Genomic DNA, 17,286 nt, shown 5'->3' with positions numbered 1-17,286 from the left:
TTTACAGCGCTAATTTGAGCCCTTGTTTTCCCCTGATTTAGGGTGACTAGTAGGAAAGAGAAGCCAGTCCGGCTTGACCTCAGTAAGTGACTGATGACGCCTTGACTGTGTACGATAGTCAGCAGGAGTATAGGTATATTGATATTTTGAGAGTGATTTCTTGATTTAGTAGGTCCTGAAGAAGCGTCACTGGATCCTGTTGGACCATCACAGACGCGAAACATGTCGACCGCATACTAATGAGGAGTGGATTATTTCCACCATCCTCGTTTCTTAAATGTTTTGTGTGTGTGTCCGAGCATTACCTCTGTTTCCACTCCCTACATTTTTTTATTTTTGACCATCTCCCAATAGCAAACAATAAATCATTGAGTGAGGGATTTGAGCCAATTTTATCCTTATCTTTCTCTCTCTTGTGGATTTGTTCTTTTCTCAGATCCATATTAGGTCCCACGGCATCATCGAATATATAAAAAGATCTCCGGCAAAGAGCCCCCCCTCGGGGGGTGCCCGTCAGACATTGCAGCGCCGGTCTGACGAGGAGCTGTCCGATGATGAAGCATGACACCAACCAAGGTGTGTGAGGACCATTGCTCCTGAATTTCAGGACTCCTTTTCTTTCCTCTTATTCGGAACAGTGTACCACTTTATATTTGCATACTATTGGGAGAACGTACACTGGACCGCCCAATTCTCCTTTTTTTCCCCCCCCCCTTGTGTTTTGATGCACTAGAAGTATCGCAGCGAGAGCGGTTAGAGTTTGCAGTAGGGTGCAACTTGCTTAGGATCATGGGTGTTAGATAGGTGAGGTGCAAGATGTTAAATTGGATATATTTGACCTTGGCAGTACATGCAATTTTAGGAGTATGAGTTAACAATGAGTCCCATTCCTTTTGTTAAATGGGAGACCCAAGTTTAATTCCCATTTCTTGTGCTGATCCATTAATAAGAGGGTTTGTCTGATCAGGGATAGTTCTAACACACCAGGACTAATTAGCTTAAAGGACTTTACAATTCTCGATAGTGGGAAAGGACAGCAGAGTGGATAACCAGTTGCAACCCAGCTGTAGTGTCGGGAAACACGCGACTAGCAGAGATAGGATGTTTGGATGAATCATGTTTAATTTACCAGGTGAGTAAGTGGCCCTATTTAACCGCTTCATTCTGTGTTTTGTCTAGGTGAGTTTTGAAATCTATGTTTTGATCAATTGCAGATGATGTAACCTGCTTTCCTGTAGTGCAGCGTAGTTGGTGGCATCTTTAAGTGTTTGCTGTTCAAGTGGGCCTAGAGATTTCTCAAGTGCCATAAGTTCCTGTGCGACTCCTTGCACAGTTTGGATACAGTGACCCCTCATAACCTTTTTAAAAGCACCTCATTCAGTAAGTCTGGAGGATGTAGTGGCAATATTATCATCAAAGTAATGGAGAATGACTTTGTGGGTCTCATCTCTTAAGGCTAGGTCTTCTAGTGTACAGAGTTGAAGTCTTCAAGTCAGGACTGGAGGGTGGTGTATCGTCCCCATGTAAGTTGTGATACCGGGGGACTGTGGTCTGAGACAGTTCTTCTGAGCTATTCTGCATGATTAGCTAGGAGTTGAAATGTGAGTGAGCAAACATTACGTTCTAAGTGAACATGTAGGACATACAGAAAAGAATATAAGGAATATTACCTAACAGAGGTTCCTATATCAATGTTAACTGACACTTTTTGGCGTTTTGCTAATTCCCAACGGAAACGGTGACAAGGAGGGGGGAGGCGGGAGGGGCCGCAGGGGATGCAGCGGCGGAAAAAAGGAAAAAGGAGGCAGCAAGGAAACGGTGAGAAGGAGGGGGGAGGCGGGAGGGGCCGCAGGGGATGCAGCGGCGGTAAAAAAGGAAAAAGGAGGTAACAAGGAAACGGTGAGAAGGAGGGTGAGGCGGGAGGGGCCTCGGGGGCGCAGCGGCGGGAAAAAGGAGGCAGCAAAGGAAACGGGATGGAGGTGGCGCGGAAGGCGGAGCGGGGAGCGACCTGCCTGCAGAAGCAGGGTCAAAGGTTGCTCCCCGCTCCTAGAATGATAAAATATAAATAACACGTGGCAGGATTATTAGGAACTTGTAGGGTATTAGTTAACAATAACCAATGAGATACTCAAATTTGGTTATGCCTCAGTTTTGAAGCACAAGAAATCTAACTTTATTTGAACAGCAACCACTTTCTAGACATCATTGTCTAAATGGATCACTGACACAGCATTGTTGGCAAAAATATTGTTTCAAAAATATCATTTATCTTAATGTTGTGAGCCTATATTTATAAATGTAAGTACAAAAACATCAGGAGAAAAATATCATTGACACTAATATCATCCAAAAATAGACAAAAAAATGATCATGTTTAAAGTAGAAAATGTTAAATATTTTAATATATAACATTATCATAACATAAATTAAATATATTCCACTATTCCATGCTATATGTGTAAATATATACTTAGATAAATATGCAACCTTACATGTGTGTTTATATTTATATAACCATGTCTAAAAATATGTGTGTATATATATATATATATATACACACACACATATATATATATACATTTACAGACAGTGTAACGTACTTAACAAAAATCTTTATATTGCATTGTATAATATTTTATATTTTAAATGTATTTATTTGAAAATATGTATCTCTATATATTCGTACTGATAAATTTAAAACAGTATTAAAAATAACATCAAAGCTTTTCATTTTGTAACAAAATATTAGTTTACATTAACTAAACCCTAGAAATTTTCTGAAATAAAACAAAAATTAAAGTAACTTTATAGTTAGGTGAAATGTTCAGTAACAACATCATGTTTTAAACTCTAAAAACCACAGAAAGTCACCAGTTATAGTTATCTCACTGAACTGTAATTCATGCAATAAGGTAACTATAACTCACGCCATCACCATGCACTGATAATTACAGCACATATTACATCACTCATGACATCTTCTATGACATCATTGATAATATCACTGCAACAATTGCAATGAAACCATTGATAAGAAAATTGTGCATGGTGAGTGTGTGTTACTTTAACTTTGTTTTTTTTCATAGGGTCCCAAAACACATTTTCCCATGCAATTTGCAATATGGATTTTAGATTCAACTACAGCCGAAAGGCTGACTTATTTAGACCAATTTTGGCAGAAAGCTAGCTCTCGGTCCAAAAATATCTCTTTTTGTAACTTGGTGTAAATCTGTTAAGTAGTTTTGGAGTTATTAAAGAAGAAAGATTTGTGCATATCTAGAGACACGGATCCACCACTGATTCTCCACTGATCTGGGTGGACTCACACATGCACGAACAGCAATGCCATGATTGGCTGGCTGCAACCAGAGAGGAAAGTTGCGGCTACCATTTTGTTCATTGGGACTCAGTCGCCAGTGGGGAAAATAAAATGTAAAAGTGATAGAAGGTTTTGGGATAGAAGTATCCTGACCCCACAGGACTGATGGAGAGGTCTGTGAGGGTCTCCTCATGAGCAAGAAATCATCTAAAAAAATTTTGGGGGAGCACATGAGTATCAGCAGATCCCCTCAGATCCTCCAGTATCCTCTCAGATTCTGGTGGATTCTGGTGGTTCTGTGGATCCAGACCCAATTAAAAAAAAACACATGCACCCACTGGCAGACCCACTCACTCTTCCATTCACACACCCACACAACCACTCACACACCCATACAGCAACTCACGCACCCACTCACAGATCCACAAAACCACTCACACACCCTCACACAGACCCACATAGCCATTCACACAGTCACTTACACACCCATACAGCTACTCACACAGGCACTCACAGACCAAGAGAACCACTCACACACCCACATGGCCAATGAGACACTTAGGCACACACCCACACAGCCAAGCCCACACCCACTCACAGATCCACACAGCCAGTTGCACATGCACTCACACACCCACCACACACTCCCACTCACACACCCACCACACACTCCCACTCACACACCCACACCACCACTCACACTCCCTCACACAACCAGGTTATAGGGGCAATATAGTTAGAAAAAAGCATTCAAAAACTATATAAATTCATTGAAAAAGCAAACGTTACAGGGCCGTTATAGTTAGGAAATGAAATGTAAAGAACCTTTGAAATTCAATGAAAAAAACCAAGGTTACAGAGACATTATAGTTAGGTTGAAGTTTTACGCACACAAAATGATAGAAACTCAGCAGTTATAGTTAGAGTTATCTCAAGAAACTCTAATTTGTGCCCTAAAATAACTATGTACAACTTGCTCCTTTTAGCTCCTTCTCCAGTCAGTTTTGCTCTCTTTCTATTCTCCTTGTAAAAACTAGCTCTTTTTCTTCCCCTTCTATGGTACTTGAGGTTATTTATTTAGATTATAGGGTGTGTAACAAAAAACAGAGAAATCCAAACGGAGTGAAAATCTGTAGTTGACACAGAAATCTTTAGCTGTAGCACACATTGTTTTCATTTTCACTAAGGTAACCTTGAGGCACATCTTTATATAGCTCATAGTGGTTCATTCAAGATCATTATTTTCTCTCCATGTGACAAAACTACTAAATAATATGTATAAATGAGACAAAGAAAGATGTTCACTAAAGAGAACATTGCTGTTGAAAGTTTTACTCCAGCACCATGATGCGTTTCAGCCAACAAATGGCCTTGTTCACGACACAATACAGGCAAAGCTGTGTTTATAAAACAGTGCATAAGACATAGAAGGTGGGCAAATACATATATACCCCTTTCTGGGTGCATGTAATAGAGACACTATATGGAACAAATTAAGGGGGTCATTCTGACTTTGGCGGGCGGCGGAGGCCGCCCGCCAAAGTTCCGCCGTCAGAATACCGCTGCGCGGTCAAAAGACCGCCGCAGTAATTCTGAGTTTCCCGCTGGGCTGGCGGGCGACCGCCAGAAGGCTGCCCGCCCGCCCAGCGGGAAACCCCCTTCCACGAGGATGCCGGCTCCGAATGGAGCCGGCGGAGTGGAAAGGGTGCGACGGGTGCAGTTGCACCCGTCGCGATTATCAGTGTCTGCTATGCAGACACTGAAAATCTTGGTGGGGCCCTGTTAGGGGGCCCCACGACACCCGTTACCGCCAGCCAGGTTCTGGCGGTCAAAACCGCCAGAACCAGGCTGGCGGTAAGGGGGTCGGAATCCCCATGGTGGCGCTGCCTGCAGCGCCGCCATGGAGGATTCCTCAGGCCAGGGGAAAAACGGCGGGAAACCGCCGGTTTCCCTTTTCTGACCGCGGCTTTACCACTGCGGTCAGAATTGGCCTGGATGCACCGCCAGCCTGTTGGTGGTGCATCCGCGGTCCCCGGCCCTGGCGGTCCATGACCGCCAGGGTCGGAATGACCCCCTAAGTCTCTACACAAAGACCTGCTCCCAAACAAATGAACAGGAAAATCTGTTGCACAATGAAAATGTTATATGATCTAAGGGCCAACATCCTGTCAACATCATTAATACATCATATACCATCACCACAGTCACTGCAAACATTTCAAATGAATATTACAACAGCACAAGGAACTGTATTGTATGGTAGACATGTGAAAATACAGTTGCAAAATGCAAGAGCAAATGTGTCAAAAGAAAAGTACACATCCATGTTGAGAAGGTCCTGGGTCTGTCGCAGGGAGGTCGGGAGGGCGTTCCAGGCCTTGGCGGCGAGACAGGAGATGGATCTGCCGCCGGCGGGCTTGCTTTGGAAGCGGGGTACGATGGCGAGGGCGAGGTTGGTGGAGCGGAGTTGGCGGGAGGGGACGTAGAAGTTGAGTCTGTTGTTTAGGTAGCTTGGTCCGGCGTTGTGGAGTGCCTTGTGAGGGTGGGTGAGGAGTTTGAAGGTCATCCTCTTGTCCACGGGGAGCCAGTGGAGGTTTTTCAGGTGGTGGGAGATGTGGCATTGGCGGGGGACGTCAAGGACCAGTCGGGTGGAGGTGTTTTGGATACGTTGGGGGCGGCGGATGTCTTTTGCTGGGATGCCTGTGTAGAGTGCGTTGCCGTAGTCTAGTCTACTGCTGACGAGGGTCTGGGTCATTGTTTTTTTGGTTTCCGTCGGGATCCATTTGTAGATTCTACGGAGCATGCGGAGGGTGTTGTAGCAGGAGGAAGAAACTGCGTTGACCTGCTTGGACATCGGGAGGGCGGAGTCGAGGATGAAGCCCAGGTTGCGTGCGTGGTTCGTTGGTGTTGGAGGGGGTCCCAGTGCGGTGGGCCATCAGGAGTCGTCCCAGGCCGAGGGGGTACGTCCGAGGATGAGGACCTCCGTCTTGTCGGAGTTCAACTTCAGGCGGCTTTTTCTCATCCATTCGGCGATGGACTTCATTCCCTCGTCGAGGTTGGCTTTGGCGGTGTGTGGGTCTTTGGTGAGGGAGAGGATGAGCTGGGTGTCGCCGGCATAGGAGAGGATGTTGAGGTTGTGCTGACGGGCCAGTTGAGCGAGGGGGGCCATGTAGATGTTGAACAGCGTCGGGCTTAGGGAGGAGCCTTGGGGTACGCCGCAGATGATGCTGGTGGCTTCGGAGCGGAAGGGAGGGAGTCGGACTCTCTGGGTTCTGCCGGAGAGGAAAGAGGAGATCCAGTTGAGGGCTTTCTCTTGTATTCCGGCTTCGTGGAGGCGTGTTAGTAGGGTGCGGTGGCAGACCGTGTCGAAGGCTGCGGAGAGGTCCAGGAGGATGAGGGCTGATGTTTCGCCGTTGTCCATTTGCTGTCTGATGTCGTCTGTGGCGGCGAGGAGAGCAGTCTCGGTGCTGTGGTTGCGTCTGAAACCGGACTGGGAGGGAACCAGGATGGAATTGTCCTCGAGGTGGTGGGTGAGCTGAGCGTTGACGACCTTCTCGATGACCTTCGCCGGGAAGGGGAGGAGGGAGATCGGGCGGAAGTTTTTGAGGTCGTTGGGGTCTGCCTTGTCATCCCAAATTCTACATCAATGCTCCATGACAGACACAGGCAACATCCACATATCATAAGTCAAAAAAAAAAAAAAAAAAGAACTAAAAAAGTACAGATCCTATCTGTGTTGTACTCAAAACACCACCCCAGTGAGAGTGATGAAAATGGTAGGGTAACACGTTCTGCTGTCTCTGAAATCATACTTGAGAACCCCTTCCTTTCCTTCTGCAATACAAACTCATAACATGAAAAAATTATAAAACACCAAACATATTCACATCATGAAACAAGATTCACCTAGAAAAAAACAACATCTGTTAACATCAGTCCTCCTAAAGATGTAGTTTCAGCTCTCCATCCAGATTCAAACCTCGTGGACTGTTGGTGTATTTGGATTCTCTTTTCCTGCGCTTGGCAAAAAATATAAGTTTAGTATGATCACTGAAGTGCGTCTCCTTAAAGTGTCTTACTACAGAATAACATTGGTCACAATTATCAATGGCCATCAGATGAGCGAGAATCCATTTCTTAACTGCCTGAGTACTGGCCACGGTTCTCAGTTGGCAGGGGCATTCAAGAATGTAGATAACAAACTGTGAACTGTGTTATTTTGCAGCTATTCCCATTGGGAATGTTGTATTTCTTTTAACTACAGCTACTCCTACAGGCTTCGCAACCACGAGGAAAGAAACCTTGAAGGCTCCTTCTCTTGCCATGCAGTTAAGAATGATGTTGCTGTGTATCAGCAAATCCCACAGGGAGCATACTTTACGATATGTGAACCTGAGTTTGTCACTTATTGTGCTACCAATTATGAGATCACACTTGGGGAATCACAATTTATTGACAATATTTGTTGGATCAACCTAAATTGTTATTATAGGTCATCACTATTCTCATTGTAGTTACCACATAAGTGTTGGTGGTCTTCTTGTTATCAAATAGAATGTGCTCCTTTTCAATGTTTTTTATTCTATTTTTTGCTTTATTGAGAACCCAGTGTCTATAACCACATTCTCTAAATCTCTCCATCATCGCTTTTTCATTCTTTCTGTTTGTATCATCAGTGTTACAGTTCCCTCTTCCCCTCAGGAGTTCACTATGGGATACTCCACGTAAGGGGATCTGAGTGACTGCTGAGGGTATGGTGAAGACTGTTCCCTGCTGTGGGTTTTCTAAATAAACTGGTATGTGCCTCATTCTGAACAATCGCCAACCTGACATCCAAGTATTCTATGTTCGTTTTACTGGTGTGTGGTGTTTTTGAGTTTTTTTTAACAAAATGAGTGGCTTATTTCCAAATAATGAATAGGTCATCGATGTACCCAAGCCACAAGACTACATGTTCTAACTCAGTACTTATGGTTATTTCATTGAGCACTTGCTCCTTCAACCAGCCAAGAAAAGATTTGCAAAGCTGGGAGGGAGGCAAGTGCCCATCAAAGTCACAGGTACTTGCCTGCATAGCGTGCCACTGAAGAAAAACATGTTGTTGAGGATACAGTATGTCATCGTTTCCACAATCATCTCCATATGGGCAAGATATCTGATGGGTCTGGTATGTAAGAAATGTTTACATGGCAAGAGGATTTTCTCCTAATGACACTTGATGTCAGTTCCCTTTTCACCATCATACAACACGACATGGCCGTGGGGATGAACGTCCCTCCTTCCTGAGCCACCCCGGGGAATCCATTCCTAAAGCTGAAATTATTGAATATGGGGTGGGGGCCCTCGTGACCCCCCTTTGTGAGCCATCACAGGCCCTGGGGATCCCACCTTGGGGCTAAAATTATTGAAAATGGGAAGGGGGGTGTGCGGCCCCCTCCCAGAAGCATCACAGGCCCCAGGCAGCCCACTCCTGGTGCTAAAATTAAAAAAGGGGAGAAAGGTCACGTTGCCCCCTCCCGAGCCTTAAACATGACAGGGACCACAACCCTCAGGGCTGCTAGACTAATTAAAATGGAGGGGGGCACACAGCCCCCATCCCTGAGCCACTAATGGCACTGGGCTTCCATTCCCGAGGGCCAGCTCACTAGTCATGTCCCAAAAAGCCCAAACCCGGAACATAGTGGTTCCCTGCCCGAACGGGTATGGGCAGAGAAACCTGTGTTTGGTACCGCTTGGTGGGAGCATTTTTAAAACATGGCCACACTGGAACAATCACAAAGTCTGCTCCCTGCGGGAGGAGCTTTGAAAATGTGGTCCCCAATGAAGGTATGTGGGGTGCCTTTGGTAGGCACCAGGATACCAAACCTTAAATGATGCATGAACTTGGGGTGGGTTTCCCAGGGCCAGAGACGTCTCAGGAAGTAGGATTGTGCAGCCCCATCTCCTTTACTTTTAGTAGAGGCACTGGGGGATGAGGTCCCCAAGGCCTAACAAGGCTCAGGGAGGGGGGTCGCACAGCCCCACTCCTCTTTAATTGCAAAAAACAGACCTGGAGGATGGGGTTCCCAGGGCCTAACAATGCTCAAGGAGGGGGGCCATGCAGCCCCCTTCCAAATTTGATATATTTTGTCTCCAGGATGGACTTCCTGGGCCCAGAATGACTTGGGAAGGAGAGCACCACAAGCCCCCTCCCATTGAAAAAATAAAAAAGGCCTTGTAGGATGGGGTTCCCAGGGCCAAATAAGGCTTTGGGAACCCCTACTCTTGAAAATACATAAGGATCCTGTGAAATGTGGTTCACTGAGCCTATTGAGGCTCAGGGATGGGTGGCCACCCCTTTAAAAAAAGAAGCCCTGTCGATCGGATTCCCAATGCCTTATAAGGCTCGGGAGTGGGGTACTTGCCTCCCCACCCTTAGAAAAACATGGGGTCTTCAGAGCTTATGGGGTTAAAGAGGCTAGGGAAGAAAGACAAAGTGGCCACCTCCTCTTTAAAAAACATAAGGCCCTGAAGGGGGGTTGCAGCAGGGCCTGGCCGCAGGGGTTGGCTTTATGTATGGTAATAAAATATTACTTAATGTTAAAAAAAAAAAACTAGAAATTCCCTTAAAAAATCAAAAAGTAACATTATAGTTGTGTGTGATAAAAATCTGTTTTTGTTTTTAAAGTAACATTATCGTTAGGGGAATATGTCAGTGACATTGTTCACATTTTGAACAAAAAAAACACAGAAATTCTGTGTTCAGGCACAGTTATATTGCACCCTCGCCATGCACTGTGTATTACCTCACATATTACATCACTCATGACATGTTCTATTACATCATTTATGACATCCCTGATGACATCATCCACCTATAATGCTTTGAGAATGAAACCCACATGTAAAAAACAACAATATGTAAAGAAAGTACTTATTGAATAAAACAGCTTGCATGGCAGAAAGAAGTCTTGACAAGTGTCTTTATCACCATCCAAACCAGAGGATATAGTTGATTGCACCATTGTTTATATGAATTGTAATCCAAAGATATGCAAGAAAAATCTGGGACTTCTTTCATGATTTAGAAATGTTTTTCAATTGAGTAGGTATCAACCTGTGATACACCTCTCTGCTCCTAGAGTCAAATTTAAAGAAAATGCTAATCCAATTGTTTGTGATTAGGGTGAATGTAAACTGAGCAGGACGGATGTACCACTTACTTTGGATAGATCATGCTTATGTGTGCAACACTAAGCTAGGGCCCATACATTTATCTCCTACTTTACATATAAAGTCAAATGTAACTGTTCAGAAAATGATGCTTTTAAGTTAATCACTACGTAGTGTACTCCTTTGACTTTGGAAAGGGGTCCACATAAGATATACTTCTCAAACACGGTGACACCTTCAAACAAAATTCACTTATTTTCCATGTTACCTCTTTCATGAGTACTACTTCAGAAATGCCTGGAAAATGTATGTTTTAAGCAGGTTTGAAAATTGTGCTGTAAAATAGATCATGTTAATGTTTTGGGGAAATAGGACAATCCAGGGCAGACCCTTCTGATGTATTAAGCTTGCTCACCAGCTCACTCAGGGCACCTTGGTATTACAACTCAGCTGTTCACAGTTACCAAATGTTTTCACCTTTAAAATGTTTTTGGTATATTTTATGATTATGATTCTTGGATAAACCAGTATTTTGTAATTAGTTGACACCTTTTTCACGAATATACGTGTAATTTTACAAGCAAATAAAAACATGATTTGCTATAATTTTGATTTACTTAAGGTAACATTATTTTGGGTGGTCGATACATACAGGTTTTATATTCTAATTTTTTGCTTTCAGGTTATTTACACTGCGAGGAATCCGAAGGACATGCTGGTTTCGCTATATTACTTTGCCAAGATGGCCAGCATGTACGATGATCCAGGAAGCTTCGAGCAGTTCCTGGATCGCTTCCTGAACGGCGCTGATTGTAAGTATTGGTACTTCCAGGAGGATATGCCAGTACAGAAAAACACCCTCTGCCCTTGGGATCACTCATGAGATACCTCCAACTCAAAGGAGATTTCTAGTATAGCTTGACTTAAGGCCACAAGGTTTCCTCTTAATGGTTCATTACTAACTGTTCAACGTGTAACATCACGACCTTTGGGTTTCCACAAAACATATAGGTGGTCATTCCAACCCTGGCGGTCCATGACCGCCAGGGTTGGAGGACCGCGGGAGCACCGCCGACAGGCCGGCGGTGCTCCAATGGGCATTCCGACCGCGGCGGTAAAGCCGCGGTCGGACTGGCAACACTGGCGGTCTCCCGCCAGTGTACCGCCGCCCATTGGAATCCTCCAAGGCGGCGCAGCTAGCTGCGCCGCCGAGGGGATTCCGACCCCCCCTACCGCCATCCAGTTCCCGGCGGTCCGCCCGCCGGGAACCGGATGGCGGTAGGGGGGGTCGCGGGGCCCCTGGGGGCCCCTGCAGTGCCCATGCCACTGGCATGGGCACTGCAGGGGCCCCCGTAAGAGGGCCCCTAAATGTATTTCACTGCCTGCTGCGCAGACAGTGAAATACGCGACGGGTGCAACTGCACCCGTCGCACAGCTTCCACTCCGCCGGCTCGATTCCGAGCCGGCTTCATCGTGGAAGCCTCTTTCCCGCTGGGCTGGCGGGCGGCCTGAAGGCGGCCGCCCGCCAGCCCAGCGGGAATGTCAGAATTACCGCTGCGGTCTTTCGACCGCGGAACGGTAACCTGACGGCGGGACTTTGGCGGGCGGCCTCCGCCGCCCGCCAAGGTCAGAATGAGGGCCATAGACTTCAAGACGAGTGCTCCATCACTGTCTGGTCATATTATTCCTACCTTTAATGGGTTTGCGTCCATTTCACATCTGGAGCAGGTGGATTGACTGCCTGCTACCATGTCCCTTGCTGCCCCGTGAAATGGACAGGTTAAAATTAGACAGTGCCCGACGCATTGACAAAGTGATCCCCAGCCAGTAACATCAGTACGGTCTTGAAGGGGGACTAGTCCAGGGAGGTCTGATGGAGAAGTTACCCTGCCCTCAGCCATCATTAATAGTAGCACCCCATCTGTGGATCTTGCTAAACAGGAGGACCAGATTGTATCAATTGCTTCATGAAATGTTGCGGGTCAGGCCAGCAAGTAGGGCAGGAGTGATTCATAATCATCCGCTATGCGGTTATTTGCCTGAAGATGTGGCTTACTGAACCCATGTTCATGGATAGATATACAACTTAATTCACACCAGCTCTACCAGGTTCTATGGGCAGGGCGAAAGGAGGGCTTATAACCCTTATTTCCCTTACATTTCCTGCCCAGGTCACTTGGCAAATCTCATATCTGTACACTTCCATCTCATACTTTTGCAGTGGATCAGATGCTATTAATTAATATACACAATAATGTGTTTGATACCTCTAAGGCAGATCGGCCCATGTCATTATTAAGGGACTGTGAGAAAGGGCCTCTTTTGATATAGTAGCTCGACTTTTTGCCTGGAAAATGATGTGCTTTCAAACTGTAAGTGCCCTGGGCCCCTGCTAAACAGGTTCCCAGGGCCAGATCTCTTGCTCCAAAACTGTACTATGTATTGGCACTTCAACCACCCTTGTAAGTCCCTAGTAAATGGTACCCCTGGTATCTAGTGCCTGGGTGCTGAAGAGGGCCCCCAAGAGCTGCAGCCCCAATTGTGCTACTCTGACAGGCTCCACAGCAGCCTCATGCAGACTGCCATTGCAAGTGCAATACAAGGTGTTTTCAAAAGTTGCAAACTTGACATGGCACTCACCAAGAGTGCCATGCCCACTAACACTGCATGCACTATAGATAAGTCACCCCTCTGGCAGCCCCTGCAGCCCTAAGGCAGGGTGCACTATAATGCATGTGAGGGCATATGTGTGCATGAGCAAATATGCTATTGTGTCTTTGCAAAACCTTAAGAAATTGTAAGTGTATAGGGAGCCAAAGCAAATGCATGTGCTGGACACTGGTCACTACGAGTTCCCCAGCTACATGATGGCCTCTCTGAACACTGGGTTGTTTGGTATCAAACAACTCAGAATAATAAACCCACACTGATGCAAGTGTTGGATTTATCATAAAATGTACCCAGAGTGCACCTCAGAGGTGCCCCCTGCAAAACCACCCTGGCATGGTTGCTGACTGGTTTCTACCAGCCTGCGACCACCAGATAGAAGTCACAAACAGTTAGGAGCACACCTGCCTAACATCCCAGCAAATAATCAGCCCCATTGCATCATGATAAATGTAGTTTCCTCAAAAAATGAACTCAGTTACTTTTAAATATTTTGCCTTTGCTGTGCATCTCTGGACACATGTGTTTCTGGGTTAATGGCAGCATTTCCAGCACCCCGCAAATTTGTTCTCTGCTGAAGAAGGGATTAACCCAGAAACACATGTGTCCAGAGATGCACAGCAAAGGCTGCACCTATTTAGAGGTGAAATATTTAAAAGTAACTGAGTTCGTTTTTTGAGGAAACTACATTTATCATGATGCAATGGGGCTGATTATTTGCTGGGATGTTAGGCAGGTGTGCTCCTAACTGTTTGTGACTTTAAAAAGGCTCCCTTGAGCCACTGGGCTGACGAGCTCTGGAGCAGGCACCGGCATGCCAGTGAAGAGGTATTGAAACCGGATGATTAATGGCAGCATTTCCAGCACCCGGCAAATTTGTTCTCTGCTGAAGAAGAGATTAACCCAGAAACACATGTGTCCAGAGATGCACAGCAAAGGCTGCACCTATTTAGAGGTGAAATATTTAAAAGTAACTGAGTTCGTTTTTTGAGGAAACTACATTTATCATGATGCAATGGGGCTGATTATTTGCTGGGATGTTAGGCAGGTGTGCTCCTAACTGTTTGTGACTTTAAAAAGGCTCCCTTGAGCCACTGGGCTGACGAGCTCTGGAGCAGGCACCGGCATGCCAGTGAAGAGGTATTGAAACCGGATGATTAATGGCAGCATTTCCAGCACCCCGCAAATTTGTTCTCTGCTGAAGAAGGGATTAACCCAGAAACACATGTGTCCAGAGATGCACAGCAAAGGCTGCACCTATTTAGAGGTGAAATATTTAAAAGTAACTGAGTTCGTTTTTTGAGGAAACTATATTTATCATGATGCAATGGGGCTGATTATTTGCTGGGATGTTAGGCAGGTGTGCTCCTAACTGTTTGTGACTTTAAAAAGGCTCCCTTGAGCCACTGGGCTGACGAGCTCTGGAGCAGGCACCGGCATGCCAGTGAAGAGGTATTGAAACCAGATGATTAATGGCAGCATTTCCAGCACCCCGCAAATTTGTTCTCTGCTGAAGAAGGGATTAACCCAGAAACACATGTGTCCAGAGATGCACAGCAAAGGCTGCACCTATTTAGAGGTGAAATATTTAAAAGTAACTGAGTTCGTTTTTTGAGGAAACTACATTTATCATGATGCAATGGGGCTGATTATTTGCTGGGATGTTAGGCAGGTGGGCTCCTAACTGTTTGTGACTTTAAAAAGGCTCCCTTGAGCCACTGGGCTGACGAGCTCTGGAGCAGGCACCGGCATGCCAGTGAAGAGGTATTGAAACCGGATGATTAATGGCAGCATTTCCAGCACCCCGCAAATTTGTTCTCTGCTGAAGAAGGGATTAACCCAGAAACACATGTGTCCAGAGATGCACAGCAAAGGCTGCACCTATTTAGAGGTGAAATATTTAAAAGTAACTGAGTTCTTTTTTTGAGGATCTACATTTATCATGATGCAATGGGGCTGATTATTTGCTGGGATGTTAGGCAGGTGGGCTCCTAACTGTTTGTGACCACCAGATAGAAGTCTGGACTCCTGGGGTGAGAGCCTCTGCTCTCAGGAGCCAGAACACAAAGCCTTTCCTGGGTGGAGGTGTTACACCTCCTCCCCCAGGTAGGCACACTGCACCTGTGGTCAGCTTCAAAGACTTTGCCGCCTTTGAAATCTGACCTCTGACTTTGCTGCTATCTCTGACTTTGATGCTAGCAGCAATTGGCTGCCCAATCGCTTTCCCCCCTCTTTGAGCGGGAAAACCACTGGAAAAAATGTAGCCATGAAAGGATGAATGGCCATCCCCAGTCTGCACCACCCCTTAAGTGTAGCAGGCGAAGTGACCACTCCATTTCATTTTCCTGGATGGTAGGAAAATAGCCAATTAGACTTAGGCATGTGACCCCTTACCAAAAGAAGAGGTCACGTAGTGGGTATAGCTACCCTATGGCCCATTGGCCACTACCAGGTACTCTTCCTAACACCTACTAAATGTAGTATTTAGTGGGCATCCCTAGACCTACAGATCAGATTCGATGGGCACTAGAAAACCAGAGACAAAAAGGATGTGAGGCACGAGAACAGAAGTCCTGCTGCAAGAAGAAAAAGGTGCCAAACCCTGCCTGCTGCACCCAGGAGTTGACAATCCCTGCTGAGGGGTTGACTGGACAATGGAAGGACTCTAAGAAACCCCAGAGGACCACCAGCCTTCTGAAAATCATCAAGAACCTCTCTCTGAGTGAAGGCATCACTCCCTGCACCCTGCAGGCAAGAAACCAGTGAAGGTCAGTTTACTAACTAGCTGCTGACCACTGACCCAGACACAGCAGCTTGACCAAAATCTACCCAATGGACCAGAGGGACAAAGCCTACCAGTGTGCCAAGTTTGGTGGCACTGCGACTTTCAGGACCCGAGTCATCCCATCAACTGGCGTACTGGAAACTCAATGTTGGACACCCAGAAGGAAAGTCCACTTCGGACTCAGAAGCAAGCACCAGTCTAAAGACTTCAGGACACCCAAGAACTACCCCGCAGAGTGGCCCTGCTGACCTGCAATCCACCCTCAAAGTGACCTGCACTTGGCTCCAAGGACTCCCTGATGCACAACCCTTGGCTGACCTATCTGCATTGCACTCTGCCTCTTTGGCCCCTGCATCAAAACCAGCTTTGCTCAAGGGGTCCCTACCTCCTTGCAGCCTCTACACTCCAAAGGGGCCCGCCGGACTTACCTTTAAGTCCATCTGTGCAATGTGTTTCCAAGTGGTCCCCTTCTCTGTTCTGCACCAGCTCCAGAACTTTCAGCCGCTGTTCCCGCTTGAATCGGGACCCGCCAGAAGTTCTCTGGCTGGCCCACAGGACACCTCCATAATCTCGACCTAAAAATAGAAGGTTACACTTGTAAGAGCATTGCCGGATTTTATATGCATTTTTAACGTTTTTCCCATTGATTCATATAGTATGCAATTACACACAAAATACTATTTTTGTTAAACTTTGAAAAATCATACCTTAAAAATTACTTAGCCAATTTTGATGATCTTGGTCTTAAAAATACTGAGTACAACAAATGCATAACACATCTTCAAGATAAGCCTAACTGCTCACCCACACTACCACAAAAACAGAGCATTAGGTGGTCTACTTTTTACCTCTGGGTAACAAGGTGGGGTTGCTTGGACTCTGCACAGTGCACGTCATTTTCGCACACTATTGAGAGAACCAATCTCCTACAGGGACATTCATGAATGTGTAAGCGATATACAGAAGAACTATGTGGTGGTGCTCTTGGGGGACTTTAATTTGAAGTCTGCCTGTTCTCCACGTCTATGGCCTGCGTTTTGGTTGATGATGCTGGCGATCCGATCACTCACTTTGTTTACTGCCTGCTGGGGGATGAATTCAACCAGGTCATTATGAAATATAACTTATTTTTCTCCTTTGACTTGTTAACTTTGAAGCCAATGCATTACCCATCTCTATAGGGAGGGGAACCGTAGCCAGGAAGATTTTATCCTCTTTTCACAATCTCAGAGAAACTGGGCATTGGGCTATAGTCTTGTAGACTCACCACTTGGTGACCACAGGCTCCTGGCCCTTTCTGTGCATGCTTCCTTGCTGGCCAACGTATTCATTGGGCGTAATACACTCCCTCTCCAAAATGTTA

The 17,286-nt window shown here is 45.9% G+C and overlaps 1 protein-coding gene across 5 annotated transcripts in view; it reads left to right on the top strand.

Moving 5' to 3' along the window:
• The window catches only part of LOC138246167 (sulfotransferase 2B1-like), a 182,833-nt gene that overhangs the window by 64,455 nt on the left and 101,092 nt on the right, over positions 1-17,286 (top strand). For all 5 annotated transcript variants that reach the window (XM_069200482.1, XM_069200483.1, XM_069200481.1 and 2 more), the window contains one exon: positions 11,154-11,283. In XM_069200482.1, coding sequence (XP_069056583.1) covers positions 11,154-11,283 — 130 coding nt within the window. The remainder of the gene's footprint in view (positions 1-11,153; positions 11,284-17,286) is intronic.

Source organism: Pleurodeles waltl, chromosome 7, assembly GCF_031143425.1.
Source record: "Pleurodeles waltl isolate 20211129_DDA chromosome 7, aPleWal1.hap1.20221129, whole genome shotgun sequence".
NCBI lineage: Eukaryota > Metazoa > Chordata > Amphibia > Caudata > Salamandridae > Pleurodeles > Pleurodeles waltl.
Note: the sequence above shows the minus strand (reverse complement) of the source record. Positions and strands in the feature narration are given on the sequence as shown.